Source organism: Anthonomus grandis, chromosome 3, assembly GCF_022605725.1.
Source record: "Anthonomus grandis grandis chromosome 3, icAntGran1.3, whole genome shotgun sequence".
Classification (NCBI taxonomy): domain Eukaryota; kingdom Metazoa; phylum Arthropoda; class Insecta; order Coleoptera; family Curculionidae; genus Anthonomus; species Anthonomus grandis.
Genome location: NC_065548.1, coordinates 39,732,781 through 39,749,180, shown reverse-complemented (window position 1 = coordinate 39,749,180; position 16,400 = coordinate 39,732,781). Strand labels below are relative to the sequence as shown.

General features: G+C 32.7%; 1 protein-coding gene across 6 annotated transcripts in view; it reads left to right on the top strand.

Annotated features, from left to right (window-relative positions):
* Positions 1-16,400, top strand: part of LOC126734533 (cell adhesion molecule 1-like) — a 415,458-nt gene that overhangs the window by 377,381 nt on the left and 21,677 nt on the right. For all 6 annotated transcript variants that reach the window (XM_050438214.1, XM_050438208.1, XM_050438209.1 and 3 more), the window contains one exon: positions 6,109-6,244. In XM_050438214.1, the coding sequence (XP_050294171.1) occupies positions 6,109-6,244 (136 nt within the window). The remainder of the gene's footprint in view (positions 1-6,108; positions 6,245-16,400) is intronic.

The following is a 16,400-nucleotide window of genomic DNA, read 5'->3' as shown; positions in this document are numbered from 1 at the left end:
ATTGGATTCATGTCTGGAAATAATGCAGGCCGATCTAAACAAACGATGCCTTCTGATTCCAGATACTCATTTACAGCTTTGGTGAGGCAACTTCGATGAGGTCGGCCGTTATCATTCATAAAAATGCATGCTTCACCAAGAACTCCTCGCCATAGTCTAACATAAGGGTCTAATCTCTCTCATGTATGTCAGCAGTCATTGTTCTTTGAATGTAAATTAATTCTGTGCGATCATTAGGGATGATACCAGCCCAGAACACAGCACTTCCTCCTGCAAAGGTTAGTACCGGTAGTGCATAAGCAAGCTGGGAAACTCTTATTGGCTCTCTTCTTAAACCCGTATCCGGTGACATCCTTGTGCCAAACTGTCAGAAAAAAACACTTAGTTCCAAAATTCTGCAGGAAAGCCACATGCTCTTGTGCCCACTGTAGTCGATGAACTTTGTAACGAAACTCAAGTTATACTGGGGGTACTCTTAATGGTCAGCGACACCTCAAACCTGTTGCCAGTGTTTGCCTTCGCAATGTAGGGTCCACTACTTGGACCCCAAAAGTTGGGTTTCTTCGAATGTTTATGAACCTTCCACCGCTTCTCGCTCTTTCATGAAAAAAATTATTCTGGAAATAACGATTCCAAGTGTGAGACACCATTAGCCACAAATCTTTAAGAATAGCCTTCTTTAAGTAAAGCCATTATTCCTGCAAGATTAATCCCACTTATGACTTGTCGAGGCTTTTTTTCATGTGAACTCGTGAAATGTAAACATACAACGAGTTGGAAAGATAAACATTGATGAACCAAAAAACTGCGCACGCTAGAGAATTGCTTCGTACAAGAACAAGGTGATGCAAAAGTTTTAAATATAGGTACTAAAAAATTTCGTACTATAAGCTATATATTATAGCTGTAGATTATAGCTGTAGAAACAGAAGAAAATTAATGCTTATATGTATGTATGTAAATAACTGATAATAGATATGGTTTAAGATTTTAAGATTAGAGTATTGTTGCTTGATTGCGGTATTGAAGTCGCTAATTTACATATTAAATTTGAGTAAGCAGAACTTTTACAGAGGTTTTTAATGTCACGTCTAAAGTTGACAGTATAATGTTTTTTAATATGTAGCTTTTCACCTATGTTGCGTTTGACTAAAAATTTTTGTTAGTCAAGAGCTTTTATGTTATGAAAAAGAATGATCAAGTTCAGTAACATGTTCATCTAGTGCTCTAGAATGCACAACATTATTCTTTAGTAACTACAAAAGACATCTCCTTTGTGTTCTTCGAGATATCTACTAGTTTAACCTACATAACTTTTACCACAGTTGTTACAAGAAATTTCGTATATTACACCTGACTGCAAATTTATAGGAGGTTCACCTTTCTTTTTGCTAAGCATTAGCATACATCCTTTAGTGTTAATCTTACTGAACGTGATTTTAATTTGCTCGCAATTGAGAGCATTAGCTAATCGTTCATTTTTAATAAGTGAAGGTGGGTAATTATTTTAAATTACGATTTACTAAATGAGATTAATATTTTAACAAAATTCGGGAACACACTTTTATTGTCAACGTCAAAAACACCAACCTAACTCGCCTTGACTGTCGTTTAATTGTTTCCAAGGTAAAAACTGACTAAACAATTAAAAACTGAATGAATTGTCACGAAGCGCGTCCTTTTTAAAACTCGATGGAACAGTTTCGAAATATTTAGAATTATCTTCATTGTTTTTGCCGAAAGAGACTCTAATAATTTTTAGAAGAATACTGACAGTCAAAGCAAGCAAGTATACAAATTCTAGAAAATTAGAACTACAAGGATTTACAATAATATAACCTAAAAAACCTAAATTGGGGCCAAAATGGGGCTCTCAAACAAGATGGACTACTTAAAAACTACACACTATAGATAAAAATAATAAACCAAAAGTAAGTAAAACCCTAAAAAAACCCTACGAATCAACTTTAACTACAGAATACTAATAAAAGTTGTACAAAAACTAGGAAAATAATTAACGTATTTAGTTTTTCATAATAATATTTTCTTTTATTAATTAAATTCCCAGTTTTGCCCTTTAGGACTGTATTGGTGCATTAGCTGCATCTTTATACTTTTATTTATATTATCCATTATTTTAATCTTAAAAAGGTAAGAGAAAAACTTAACAGCGTTAGCGACAGCTGTGTTGGTCAACAAAAATAAGTTACTTATTCGCATGGTTTCATAAAAATAAGGTCATTACTTATCTTATGTGACTTACACAGATTTTTAAAAATCAATGAGATCGATTTGTGTATACCTAAATAAAAGTTAGAAAATATAGTTAATATAGTTAATTTACTGAAATCATTTATCAAGATTTATTACAAGCTTTTGAGAGATTTATTAGTGTATCTGTGAATGTAACTATTTTTAATCCGATGTTTTCACTGTGTTAAGATTCAAAAAAGATCACAGCCGCTATTACGCCGGCGGATAGATCCACTAGCAATTCACAGGAACACACCTTTATAGTTATCCCAGTGACGTAAAATTAGTTTGGTAATTAGTCTGTTGGCTTCTGGTAATCCTCAGTAAATTTTAAATATTTTTTAAGTATAACTTTAAGAAGAAATAAGAACCTTGAGATATAAAAATTAATTAAACATTGAAGCAAAAAAAATACATTGCCTACATTAGTTTGCCTACCTCAGATTAATTTCCAACTACAATAAACACCAACAAATACATATTCTGCAGTTCCTTGGGGCATGCTTCTCAGGTAATATGATAAAATTTCATCAGTTCAACATGCTAATAATAAACAAAGGGAATATTTGTGTCATCAAATACATAATTAAAACAAAGTCAAAAATTTAAAAATCAGTTATTGTGTTTTAAGTTAAGGTGATCAAACCAACCTGATTTATTAAATATCCGGTAAAAATTTAAGACCTGAACAATTCTAAGTATATTTTGTTCTTTGATTTTAATTCATATATCTCACACACACTCATAGATATCATTTTTTCTTTAGTATACGCGTTTTTTAGGTAGCTCTATAATTTCGTAAAACATATTTGATTTTGTGGATCTTAAAATTCTTTAAGAAAAGGTGTAAAAAAAAGGTAAAAGACTTGAAAGAATTAGTAAATATTAAAAAATATTGCAACTCTACCACAGAAACTAAAACAGGTTTTAAACTAGAAAAATATGAAAAATTTAAATATACGGTGACATTGAACCTAAATTAAAAAATAAACTATATACTACTATACTATAAGTCAAGCAATATAATTACGACAAACAAAAGTTAACATTTTTCTGCAGAGTTAGCTAAGGTAAATATAAAGGCCGTATTATTTTAAAAAATATCTCTTGGAGACCATACATATTTTGCGTAATTTTCCCTGTAACATGCTAGTTGAAAATATTGCCAATTTCGACTTGTCCAATTGCAATCCACTTGTGAAATATAGAAATCAGTCACCGTGATAATCAGTAATTCTATAAAGCAGGGTTTTCGAGGTCTTTCAATTTTCTCCATGATAAAATTATTATTAATATTTTATTTAATAAAAGTCTCTGTCAAACTGATGCAACTAGTGCATCAAAATGAATAAAACTAAAACGACTAAAAACGAATTAATACTAATTCGTTTTTAAAGAAATTAATACTCTAATGGTATTGTAATTTTTGTCTTATTAGCATTAAAAAATTCAAAAGAAATTGTATCTTAATAAGGAAACATTTTAGGATCCATGTTTATATAACACTTTCGACTCGAATTTACCTAAACAACACGTATTAAAATTTTGTTCCTTACCTCACCGAGCACTATGTACATACAAAGTTGTGTAAATAATATTTTCTATTTTCTGCTATTTTCTTTCTTTTTTCTAAGAAAATTATATAAAATACCTTATATATGATACACTGCCCTTGAGTGCTATTACAATTACTTGTTTTATTTTCCAAACTTCTCCTATATTTTCTCGACTATTCTTTTATCTTGCGACTTTATCACGTAAAATATTACAAACGTTTTGGGTAATACTAATTATGACGGTAAAAGGAAACATTGTTTTTTTTTTAATTTTGAAGAAATCCTATAATTTTAATTAGTCTTAACCCGAAAACCCGCTGTATTAAGCAAAGATAATAGGGAATAATAGATATAATAGACAAATAGTAGAACAATAGACAATTTTTATTCTACTATTTGTCTATTATATCTATATAGTTTTTTTCCATACGTTTATATTTTTTTGGCAAAATTTAACACTAGAATTTCCTATTTCTATTGAAATTAAAACAAACAAGTATTTTAAAACGATTTATTTTTTTAAATTTTAAAATTATTTATTTTAACATGTCACAATTGTTAAAATTAACCCTGATATCCCATCTGTTTTTCTTAAGAATTGTGTGTATAATCTAAGTAAGCCTTTGCATCACCTTTTCAAACTTTGCTTGACACGAGGTATCCCGATTATTAAAAAGTAAGCGTTTTAAGGCTAATTTTTAAGGTGGCGATAGAACCGATATTTGTAAACATCGAGATATGTGGACTTAGTCTTCAGTTGCTAAGCTGTTTGACAGATTATTTTGTGTACAACTTTTATACGACTATAAGCCATTAGTGATCATCGTAGGTTAGTGATTATTGGTTTGGTTTTTCTCAGGACAGATCTGCGGTAACTAACTTGCCATAGCTTGTTAACTCGTAACTATATGTCTCAACAGTAGGGGAGTTATGAGAACCACACAAAGCAGTGCTTTGCAAGTCATACTTTGATAAAATATCTGGTAATTAACCAGACATTTATAACAAGAAGGTCGTCTTACTCATAATTATGCGCTTCCGCTCCACTGGAATGAACATAAGTATAAGGACAGGCCCGCAAAGCTTGGCTCTGGCAAGAAGCAACAAGTTTGCTTTGAAAACTACAGGCTTAGGTTGACTTTGCCTAAACACAATGCCTAGCTAGCATTAGACACTACGCCAAGTGCCTTTCAAACTAAAATATACGGCATAAACCTGACGGTAGAACAAATAATCGGTAGCAATGATACGCACAGCCACAGGCAGGTGGTTCTTGCAATGTCAAGGCCACGCTTCACGTCGAAACTAGTGCAGCAATGCCATCGCACCCTCTTGAAAGCTTCAACAACAACAATAAGGGAAATCAGGCAGTCGACTCCCTTGTTAAGAAGGCCGCCGCTCTTCAATCAGTAGGATTGGGGGCCTTTGTGTGGACCTGATAATGGTAATATCAAAGAGCTAATAAGATCATACTCTCACACGTTTTTCCCAAAGCAGTGGGATAATACTTAAGGTTGCAATTGGTCCAAGCAGGTTCTTAGCTACCCAGACAAACTGAAGGCAATCCCCAATTTGTCTTTGACTAAAGGAAAACTACGTCTTAAGACAGGCATCCTAAGTAGTCACTGTAAATTAAATGGCCACCTTTTTAAAATGAACTAAGCATAAGTCCACTATTCAGGGCATGCACCCATGAAGACGAGACAATCGAACACATACTTTGCGACTGCCCTGCTTACCTTGAAGATATCAAGGAGTCCCTTGACGCTGTTGTCACTTTCGTTGATTCGCTGGGCTGAATGACAAGCTGAAAAAGAAGTCTCGTATTCACAGAGGAGCATAATGAAGGTCTATTATGCGCAATGCAATGCAGTGGTGCCTGCACCACCCTCTGCAATCACAAATACAGATTCAGTTTAATATCCTTAATCTTAAAATCAGACGGCATCATTCTGATGCTTTAATATTTTATAAGATCTTGACTAGTCTATATTATATTATTGTCCTACTATATTGGAAACACTCCTTTTAACATCCGTCAAAAAATGGTTAACTCCCCTATCTTACTTTAAAAAAATGGTCAGTATTAGGCTTTAACCTACATTCCTTGTATAGTGTTAAGCTATATTTGTGTGAAGCTTTTATCTTTGGTAATGATTATTAGTTTTGATTTAGGCTTCCAAGGCCATATCTTGATATACATTTTTTGTACTACAAGTATTATTTTTGTATTAATACGTATTAACTTAAAAATATAAAGTTAGATATACCCTTAAGCCAATTGTAATATTATTTCTAGATGCAAAAGTCAAGCAGCAAGAAAGTAGTGCTGCATTCGGTCAATTGGAAGACTAGTGGTATTTACAAATGTGAAGTGTCTGCAGAGGCGCCATCTTTTTCCAGTGCTCAAAGTGAAGCAAAAATGGAAATAGTATGTGAGTATTCATAATATGTGCAAAGAGTAATATAAATAGTGTTGTGTTTACCAATTTATTTATTCAGTTACAGTGGATATTTTGATTTTTCATTAAATTAGAAATTTATATTTTGGTTTGGACTTACGTTTTACAATTATGAATAGAAGACATTAAAAATAGCGTCCTTGATTTGCTGAACCAAAAATTAAAATTAGCGTAATTTAAGTCAAGGGAAAGATAAGAATTGTTTTACGAATATAGATAATATTAATAAGATATTAAGGACCGTACAAACTTAAACCTAATATTTGCAACTTCATCAAGAACAGTTTTCACAAAATTGCATATTATATAAAAAAATAAGCGAATCTTATAGCGACAGTCTGAGAGTCGTTTGAAAATTTTCTCAAATGAGCATATCAATATGTTCAAATAACTGTAAAATCCGTAAAAAGCGGGTGCACTTAAAGTGAAATGCGCTCAATAAAATGTTCAAAAGGGCACTTATATATGCAGAGATGGTTTCGAAAAGGCATTTTTTAATGAAGATATGGAAGTGGCAAGACGGCCATAGCATTTCGCATTCAGCTATTTTTGCTACTAAGGTATAAAAAGGATAATGCGGATATTCTTAAATAAAGGTTTTAATCGATCCGTTTTTATTAATAATTAAAAGGGTTTTTTAATTAGTGAATAGGTTCCGGATCTTTAGAATAAACTCATATAAAAAAACCAAAAACATAAAAATCGTATAGCAACACGAGTTTTTCGATTAACAGTTTCCTTTACTTTTAAAAGAAGCTAAAAAACAGATGTATTAAGAATGAGTTTTTTTAGGTCGATATCTTTATTTTGTATACAGAAAGAGAAATTGTTTTAATTCATTCAGAAATGACGGTTTATGTAAAGGTATATTAATAAATTACTTTTATATGCAAAATCTTTTTAATACTTTTTAGCCTTTGATTGGGGCAGTCTAGCCTGAAATTAAGCAAAGGCTAAAAATATTAATAATTATGTTTAGATTACATTGTGACATACAAAAAAGTTTTATATCCGTTTTAAGTAACGTAACACCACTATCTCATATCATTTGTTTTTCTTTTGATCCCCTTTGTCAAGGGATTAAATGAAAAACTTTTCCGAATCATGGTTATAAAAAGCATAAACAAGCTAGCAAATAACCATTATCATTCACCTCAATCATTTATTACTTATAAACATTTAAAATTAGAACTACCATACTGATATTTGTGGTAGCTCTACAACAGTACGTGACACTCTTTTCACTCTCCTTATTAAAAGTATTAGTTTGAGTTGTAGCCGATTACTTGAGTAACCTTACTTGTTGAACAAAACTATATCGGGCTTATTAGCTTGGAGTCGGGTTGTTGTCGGAAAAGTGAAGTTTCAACATACGCGGCACTTAATTGCCACGGCTGCCTTGATACGTCTTACTATATAACATAAATAAAACACGAATTACTCCTATTCGTATTCATCTTTATTGTCCGGGATTAACAAAAACTTACATGAAAGCTGATTTATCATTACCGGTTCTAACTACAACTTAAAACTACTCGTGCCACTCGTGGCCTTAAGGTTATCTCGGACGTGGTTGTTGCACGGCTCTGGCTTTAGCCTATTCATCATTAACTGCACTGTTCACTACACGACACTCCTTCTTACTAATCTTATACCATACACCATACAAATCTAACACTTTGGAACCCTAGAACTATGTCTTAGAAATAATGACTTACTTGCGATGTTATCGTTTGCTGCCGACTTGAAATTACCGCTATTTTCTACATGTACGTTATCCTTATTTAACTGACTGTTAACAGCTTCGGTCAAAATTTCATTATTAGATAGATTTGTTTTTCGAATTGGCAACATCTGTGTAAAATTTCTAATAAGACCACCTTTCGAAGTTTCAACCTTATTATTACATTGCCTATAAGTTCCAAAACTCTCCCTTCCAACCATTTTTACTCACAATCATCCATTGAAACTTGCACATTACCATGAGACATAAACTGCTTTGACAACCGAGTCCTTAATGATCTCCCAAATATCAGTTCGCAAGGGGCCTTGCCTATTGATATATGTGGTGCTGTTCTATAACCTAACAACCAAGATAATAGCCTTTGTTAAGTTTAGTCGCTATCAAACTTACTAGCTGACAGAGCATTCTTAAAGATTTGAACCGTTCGTTCAACTTGATCGTTATTATCGGCTGGGTGGTATGGAGCAGTGCAAATATATCTTCTTAGTACTTAGCAGGTCATCTAGCTATAAGGTCTGATGATGCTTTATTAGCGAAACATGTCACCTGATTAATTAAAAAGACATTTTGAGACTGAGACTTAGAGTTTTCATTTTTTCTGCAGTGCAAATATGTCTAATATTATTATTTTTAAAAATATTTCTAAACTTCTCTGAAATTCACTGAGGCTCATATATACAGTAATCACCTGTTTGGGTAGTCCAAACCTTGCAAACATACTGCGTAAATATTTAGTAGTTAAACCTGCCGTAGTTTTAGAGATTCGAGCAATTTCTGGCCATTTAGAGTGGATATCTACTACAATTAACCACATAAAACCCAAAAAGGGATCCGAAAAGTCAAGATGAAAGCTTTGCCAAACTTTTCTAGGCATGTAATGGCTTAAATTCAGGTTTTTTCTTACTTGTAAACACTCCTCACAGTTTTTTTTAATAGACTAAATATCTTAATAAATATTTGGCCACCAAAAATAACTCTAAGTTTTAAAGTCTAAAGCTTTCATTTTAAATTACCCAAAATCGCCTATGTGCAGCTCAGATAACAGTTTTTCTTTTAACTCAGCAGGATTGACAATCCTACCTCTCTAAATAATAACCCCTTTAACTATATATAATTCATGTTCTTTACATATATATGGTTGTAAATCTCCCTCTACTTTCTCATTCCAGCCTTGCTGAATATATTTAAAAACCTTGCTTAGAATTGCATAATTTTGGGTAGATTTTGCCACTTCATCCTGGGTTACTGGAGGAATTTTAATGAAAATGCTATTAGTTGTAGGTATATTTTCATCTGACTCAGCAGGTTCATTTATGGTTAATGGAATTGGTAGTCTAGATGTAAATTCAGCACAAGCATTATGCTGTAAAGTTCGATATTCAATAGTATAACTGCAATTAATGAAATCAAAGCCCATCTAGCCATTCTGTCAGCATAAATGTTACCAATAGCTAGCTATATAATGTTATTAGGATGAAATAAAAAAACTAATGGTTCATGAGCAGTCACTAATGTAAAAGTGTTACTTTTTAAATATAAATCAATTTTTTTACAGCCCAAAAAATTGATAATGTTTCTTTGTCTATCTGGGAAGATTTTTGCTCTGTGTCTGTTAAAATCTAATTTGTAAACGCTATAGGTTTCTTTTAAAACTTATTTTTATTATTGTCACTAAGAAATCTGTTTCAAGACCAATTTTAGAAGCATTACAACTTGAAACTAAGGGTAACTTATGATTATAGTGCACTAAGACTTCATCCGAAGCTATGCACTTTTTAGCCCATTCAAATACTTTTGAATATTCATTATTCTATGCCCAAGAAATGTTTCTCTTTAATAACTGATACAATAAATGCAATTTATCTGCTGCATTATGCATACATTTGTTATAAAAATTTATAGCACCAAGAAAACTACTAAGTTGTTTTAAATCTTTTGGAGATGGTGATTCTAAAACTGCCAGAATATGCTCTGGAGTTTTACTTACTTTTACCTTATCTATAATGTAACCACAGTATTCTATTTTATTCAATATAAATATTTTTATTTATTTTGATATTAAGTTTAGATAATTTATTCAAAGCTATTTCTAGAGTTTTTACATGGCTAGCCCTATCCCCATTTGCTATAAGAATAACATTAATGTAGCAATAAACGTTAGAAAGATTTTGAAAATGTATATCTATAAACCTTTGCCAATCTAGAGGTGCCGGGAAGTCCCAAACATCATAAATGTGGAGTAAATGTAATAACCCCACGGAGTTGTTAAGTTCTAGTAATTTCCTAAGAATCGACATCCATTCTCTGATTTATGTAAGCCTTTTTAATATCAATTTTAAAAAAATACTACCACTGACTTACCATCACAATTAATTTTTGCAAAAATATCGACATTAACTGAAATTGAGTGACTGGGCATCTCTAGATATCGGTACGACGTTATTTTGTAATCACCACATATTCTTATATCGGTTGTTAATTCCTACTTTTATTTTTAACAAAAGGTACACTAGATGTAACTTGTTCATTTGTAACTTTTATTTTAAATTTCTTGTTATTACTTGTCTCAACAATAACTAGGGGTGCCAAATAATGTTTACTCAAAGATTTACATTTACTTCTGCATTACCTAATATTTTAACAGGTTTACCCAATATGCTTTAAGTTAGATTTTTCTAACTTTAAATTAGGCAAATACATTTTAACATATCTTTCAGATACCAAAGTAACATCCGCACCACACTCAATGTCAAATAATACATCTGGACCATTAATATTCAATGTTACTTCTGGCTTCTTGTTCTTTAACTTTGTAATCTGCATGATGTCCTTGACTCCACATGTCTGATATAACCCACCGAACATGTTTTCCACTTCAAAAAAAACTCTGCTCCCTCAGAGCACACTTGCAGCACTGAATACACCTTCGCGTCCTCAGAGCTTGGGTTCTCTGCAATGACTTTCTTGCGGTGCTTCATAAAACTTTACTTTTTGTTTTTTGGTGGATTGCAATTGTTACGACAAATGCTAAGTGCCCCATCTTTTTGCACTTGTGACACTCCTCATCCTTAAATCTGCAGCTTGGTTTTATGTGCCCCTTTTTACCACAACAGTGGTAAATTAAATTAACAGGCTCACTCTCTTTAATCTAATCTTTAATTTTTAACTTATTTACCTCTCTGAAGCTCTATTCTTTCTGTGCCACCATCTTGGATTCAGTTCCTGCCAAATTCATACTTTTAGCAATATTTACTGCCTGCTGAAAGGCTTTGCAACTCATGCACAAACTTATCCCGAACTTATCCCCCTATCTAGATAATTACGAAAGTTGCAGGTCCTAGTCAGTGATTCTAAAGCTGACACATATTCGGTTATGAATTCTGACTCTTTCTGAGTTCTAAGCATAAATTTATAGGTCTCTGCCATCTCAGATTGGTCAGGTTCCAGGTGTTCCTGTACCATTTTGAAAAGGTCATGAAAATACTTTTCTTCTACTTTCTCACAGAAACACAGTTCAGTTAATAGAGATACAATTTCAAATCCAACATACGTAAGAGATATTGGGGCCATTTTTCCTTCGTCAATATCGTGTATTTTTATTTCATTCTTAAAAACATGGGTATACACTTTCCAAGTAGATTTTGCCCTATCAAAACCTGGCATATTTAAGTTGCCTCCCGGATACATTAGTTGATAAACTTGGGCCTGTGCCCCCACTGATCCTGCCTGATTTTCTTGGTTCGCCATGGTGAATAGAAGGGAATTTAATAAAATAATTGCTACGTAACACAGTTTTCACAACACTTGGCATTTATACGGCCATAACTCGTAAAATTCATGTGCTTAATCCCGACTTATTACCTTCACTGTTCCAAAATCCTGGTCGCCAATTGTTACATCTTACTATGTAACATAAATGAAAAACAAATTATTCCTATTCGTATTTATCTTTATTGTCCGGGATTAACAAAAACTTAAATGAAAGCTGATTTATCATTACCGCTTCTAACTACAACTTAAAACTACTCGTGCTTCTCGTAGCCTTAAGGTTATCTCGGGCGTAGTTCCTGCGCGGCTCTGACTTCAGCCGGTTCATCGTTTACCGCAATGTTCACTACACGACACGTCTTAATTTTATTTGCACGACATCTATTATTATTATTATGCAAACTGTCTCTAGAGGTTATTGGCAAAGATTAACGAGATATAGAGTGGCTTATAAGTTGATCTACCTATACTTGCCTTAGCGCAAAAGTTTTTACACAAGTTTTTTAATACGTTAATATTCGTCCAAATACACGTTTTTTTACGGGGATAATTAATGGAATTCTAAATAAGTTAATGGAATTTTTTTCTAATTTACTATGAGTTCATATACTGATTGAAGTACTAAATCAGCACATTATATCTGTATTTTGATAATGCATATCCAGATAAAGTGCCTTCTTAAAAGAAAATGCATTTATTTATCAGATTGCGCTTTATTCCGTATGTTACGTTAATTTTAATGAAGAAATGTTGAATAAATGAACAAAGAATTAATGAATTTATTTATTTATAATAAATGTTTTCTGTTATATTAGTAAAATGCTTTTAGATATATTATTTCTAATTATAGTACTCTTATTAAATGGTAGTTTTTACAGATTTACATAACAGTTACACGGAAATTAAATATTACCAAAGCCATAGGCTTCTCTAAAAATATCACTTCTCGAGGTGCATATTATTTTGCAACATTGCGAAATACCTAATAGTAAGTTGTTCGGTTTTGTTTTATTTTGTGCGGAAGTTATTAAATTGTTACTAATACATTACTTATTTTTTTCTAAAAAGTTATATAGTATTATATTTATTTCATTAGTAAGTCATTCTAAAAAGTCTGCGATTGAGCTGGATTTAAAATGTCCGCATAGAACAGTAAATTTTATAATGTCCTTTGCAGAAGAAAGATTCTTTCAAATTAAAATAAAAAAATATAAACTATTATCAGCATAATAGCTTTGTGTGCTATACGAAAATCCGATATAAATTGGAATATATATACCCCAAGAGCATACAATTATCCCTATTAAAATCTAAACAGCCATTTAAATTAGGGCGAAATGGAAATGGTACTTACCTATTACTAGTATTGCTGAAGCCGATGCACTGACGATTCAATTGGAGCAACCACACCGGCTCTTGAGGAATGTATTTCAAGAGGTTGAAACTACAAGTGTTAAGGTTTACGTTAATTAAAACACCTGAATCGTTTTTGACAGACAGAAAAAAAAAGTCACGTTGTTATTTTTCACTACTGCATTCCAGAATTCACATGTATTCATAATGAAGTGTTATTTTAGAATTTAAGTACATAGTTTCAATCGGCTACATTTATATTTACATTATATTTATCTTATCGCATATAGGCTAAATCTTAGCATATACAATTAGAATTTGTAAAGAAGTTCTAATAGTGCAATTCTGTCATATTAGCAAATTTGTGTCAGAGTACAAAATACATATCTTTGTAATTCATTTGGATCCTCAAGGGCTCCTTATTTTTCACACCTCTTATATTTCTTTGGGAAATTGAGCACATTTTTAAACTAAAACAAACCTTGTCGAGTTTTTCATAATGGCACCAACAAAAGGAGCAAAGGGTGGAAACGAGTTAGATGAAGATGAAACACTACCCCGAATTCAAAATCTAGTAAGAAAGAAGGGTATAATTAATTCACGTTTATTAAACTATTTTAATTCTTCAAAGGAAAGTGCTAATCCATCAACAATTCTTGAAATTGAATTGAGGTTGAAAGAAATAGAACCAAAATTGCTCACAGAGTTTTCAGAGATTCATTTTGAACTCGAAGGTTTAGATCCTGATAATTTCACTGAACAGGACCTAAATGATTTTGAAACTTTATATTTTAAAACAATTGCTGATATTAAATAATTTCTTTCAATTAAAACAACTTCAAGTGATCAGCAAGTTATACACGATGAATCCATTCATTCTTTACCACCCTATATTACATCCTTACAACGTCAGGTCTCTGTTAAAAGGCAAAACACAAAATTTCCTGTCATTGAATTGCCTAAGTTTTCTGGCCAATATGATAAGTGGCTAGAATTCAGGGATTTATACACTTCTCTAGTTCACAAAAATAATTGCCTTGAGCCAATCGAGAAATTTCAATATTTAAAGGCTACACTAGAGGGTGCGGCTGCACAATCAATTCAGGCTATTAATATCACAAATGAAAACTATGATTTAGCATGGGACATTCTATGATTTAATGTGACATAATCACATTAAATCCTTATTCAATATTTATGATATAAGACCGGATTCTGCCAATTCATTTCGCAATGTACTAGACATTATTTCGAAAAATATGCGTTCTCTTAACAATTTAGGTGTTATAACGAACTCGGATCTCGAATTGGGATCCATTAATCATATATTAAGTAACCAGTAAGCTAGATGTTGAGTCAATCCGAGAATGGGAACAATCAGGCTTCGCTGAAGAACTGCGCTCTTTGGCAGAATTATATGATTTCCTGTCATCTCGTGCAGATTTCTTAGATAAGGTAGCAATGCACAAGGGTAAACCACGCAAAACCTTCATTGTCAATCAACCGTCAACTTATCAGAGTTCTAACTTATGTTGTTTTTATTATAAACAACAGCATGCAATCTATCATTGTCCTAAATTTACTGCTCTTTCAGTAGATCAGAGATGGTCTACAATTAAATCACAAAAATTATGTGTTAATTGTTTGCGCAGTGGCCACAAACTAGATAAATGTCGGTATGGTCATTGTAGACATTGTAAACAACGGCATAATTCATTACTTCATAAACAGCAACCTTTAATTCCAGTTGAAGATGGCCACCTTGTTTCAAGTAAAGAAACTACTCAAGGTCAAGTTGCCTTATATAAGTCAACTAAGAGTCAAATCTTACTAGCCACAGCAGTGGTGCAAGTTTTCGATATTCATGGTAAAGGGCATTCATGCAGAGCCCTCCTAGACAATTCTTCAATGTCTAATTTTGTATCCCAAGATTTTGTGAATAAATTAGGCATAACACAATACAAAATTAATTCCTCAATCCTAGGAATTGGGCATTCAGTGTCTAATATTACCAAATCATGTCGAGTCAAATTCAAGTCTTGTTATAACAACTTCAATGTTTCATTAGATTGTTTAGTCATTCCAGAGATCACAGGTGATTTACCTAACACATATTTCAATCCAGAATGTCTAGATATTCCAACTAACTATCATTTAGCTGATCCAGCATTCTTTGAGCCCAATCACGCTGACTTACTTATTGGAGCTCAAGTACTTTGGGATATTATTTCTGCGGAACGCATTACTTTAGGCCCCAATAAGCCTATTCTGCAGAATAGCAAATTGGGTTGGTTGGTGTCAGGTCCCATAGGCATTCCTAACTCATCAAAGAATACCCTTTGTCATTTCTCAAAAACCTTAGATATTCAAAATCAGTTGCAAAAGTTTTGGGAAATTGAAGAGGTTTCAACCTCATCGCCAATCCTTTCAGAAGAAGAACTCTTAGCAGAGAAACATTTCATCGAAAATGTTGAGAGAGATTTAGATGGCAGATTCATTATAGGGATTCCGCTAAAGAAGTCTTTAGAAGTCTTGGGTGATACAAAGGTTCAAGTAACACAACAATTTTTATCCTTAGAGAGAAAATTACATAAAAATCCGAAGTTGAAGCAAATGTATCAGGAATTTATGTCCGAGTATCAAAGTTTAAATCATATGTCACCATCTATACCTTCTAATGATCAAATTTGTTATTTTTCTCCCCATCACGGTGTGCTACGTGAGAAAAGTCAAACTACCAAGCTCAGAGTCGTCTTTAATAGTTCGTTTCCAAGCACTACTGGTTTATCATACAATTCAATTCAAATGGTTGGGCCAGTAGTTCAGGACGATTTAGTTTCTATAATCTTAAGATCTCGACAGCATCAAATCGTTTTTTCAGCAGATGTTTGCAAGATGTATAGGCAAATACAGGTAAAGCAAGAGTTTCGCCCTTTACAATTAATTTTATGGCGAAGCGATTCAAAGGATGATCTAAAGATTTTCGCTTTAAACACTGTCACATATGGTACGGCTAGCGCCCCTTTCTTAGCCACACGGTGTCTTAAGCAGTTAGCATTAGATCACATCTCATCATACCCTCAGGCATCAAAAATCATAAGTAAGAATTTCTACGTTGATGATTTGCTCGCAGGAGCAGATTCAGTGGAAGATGCAACTCGGTTATGCCTCGAAATTTCCTCAATTTTAAAGTCAGCATGTTTTGACTTACGAAAATAGAAGTCCAACAGCAAAGATCTTTTATCAAACCTTGCACATGGAAGT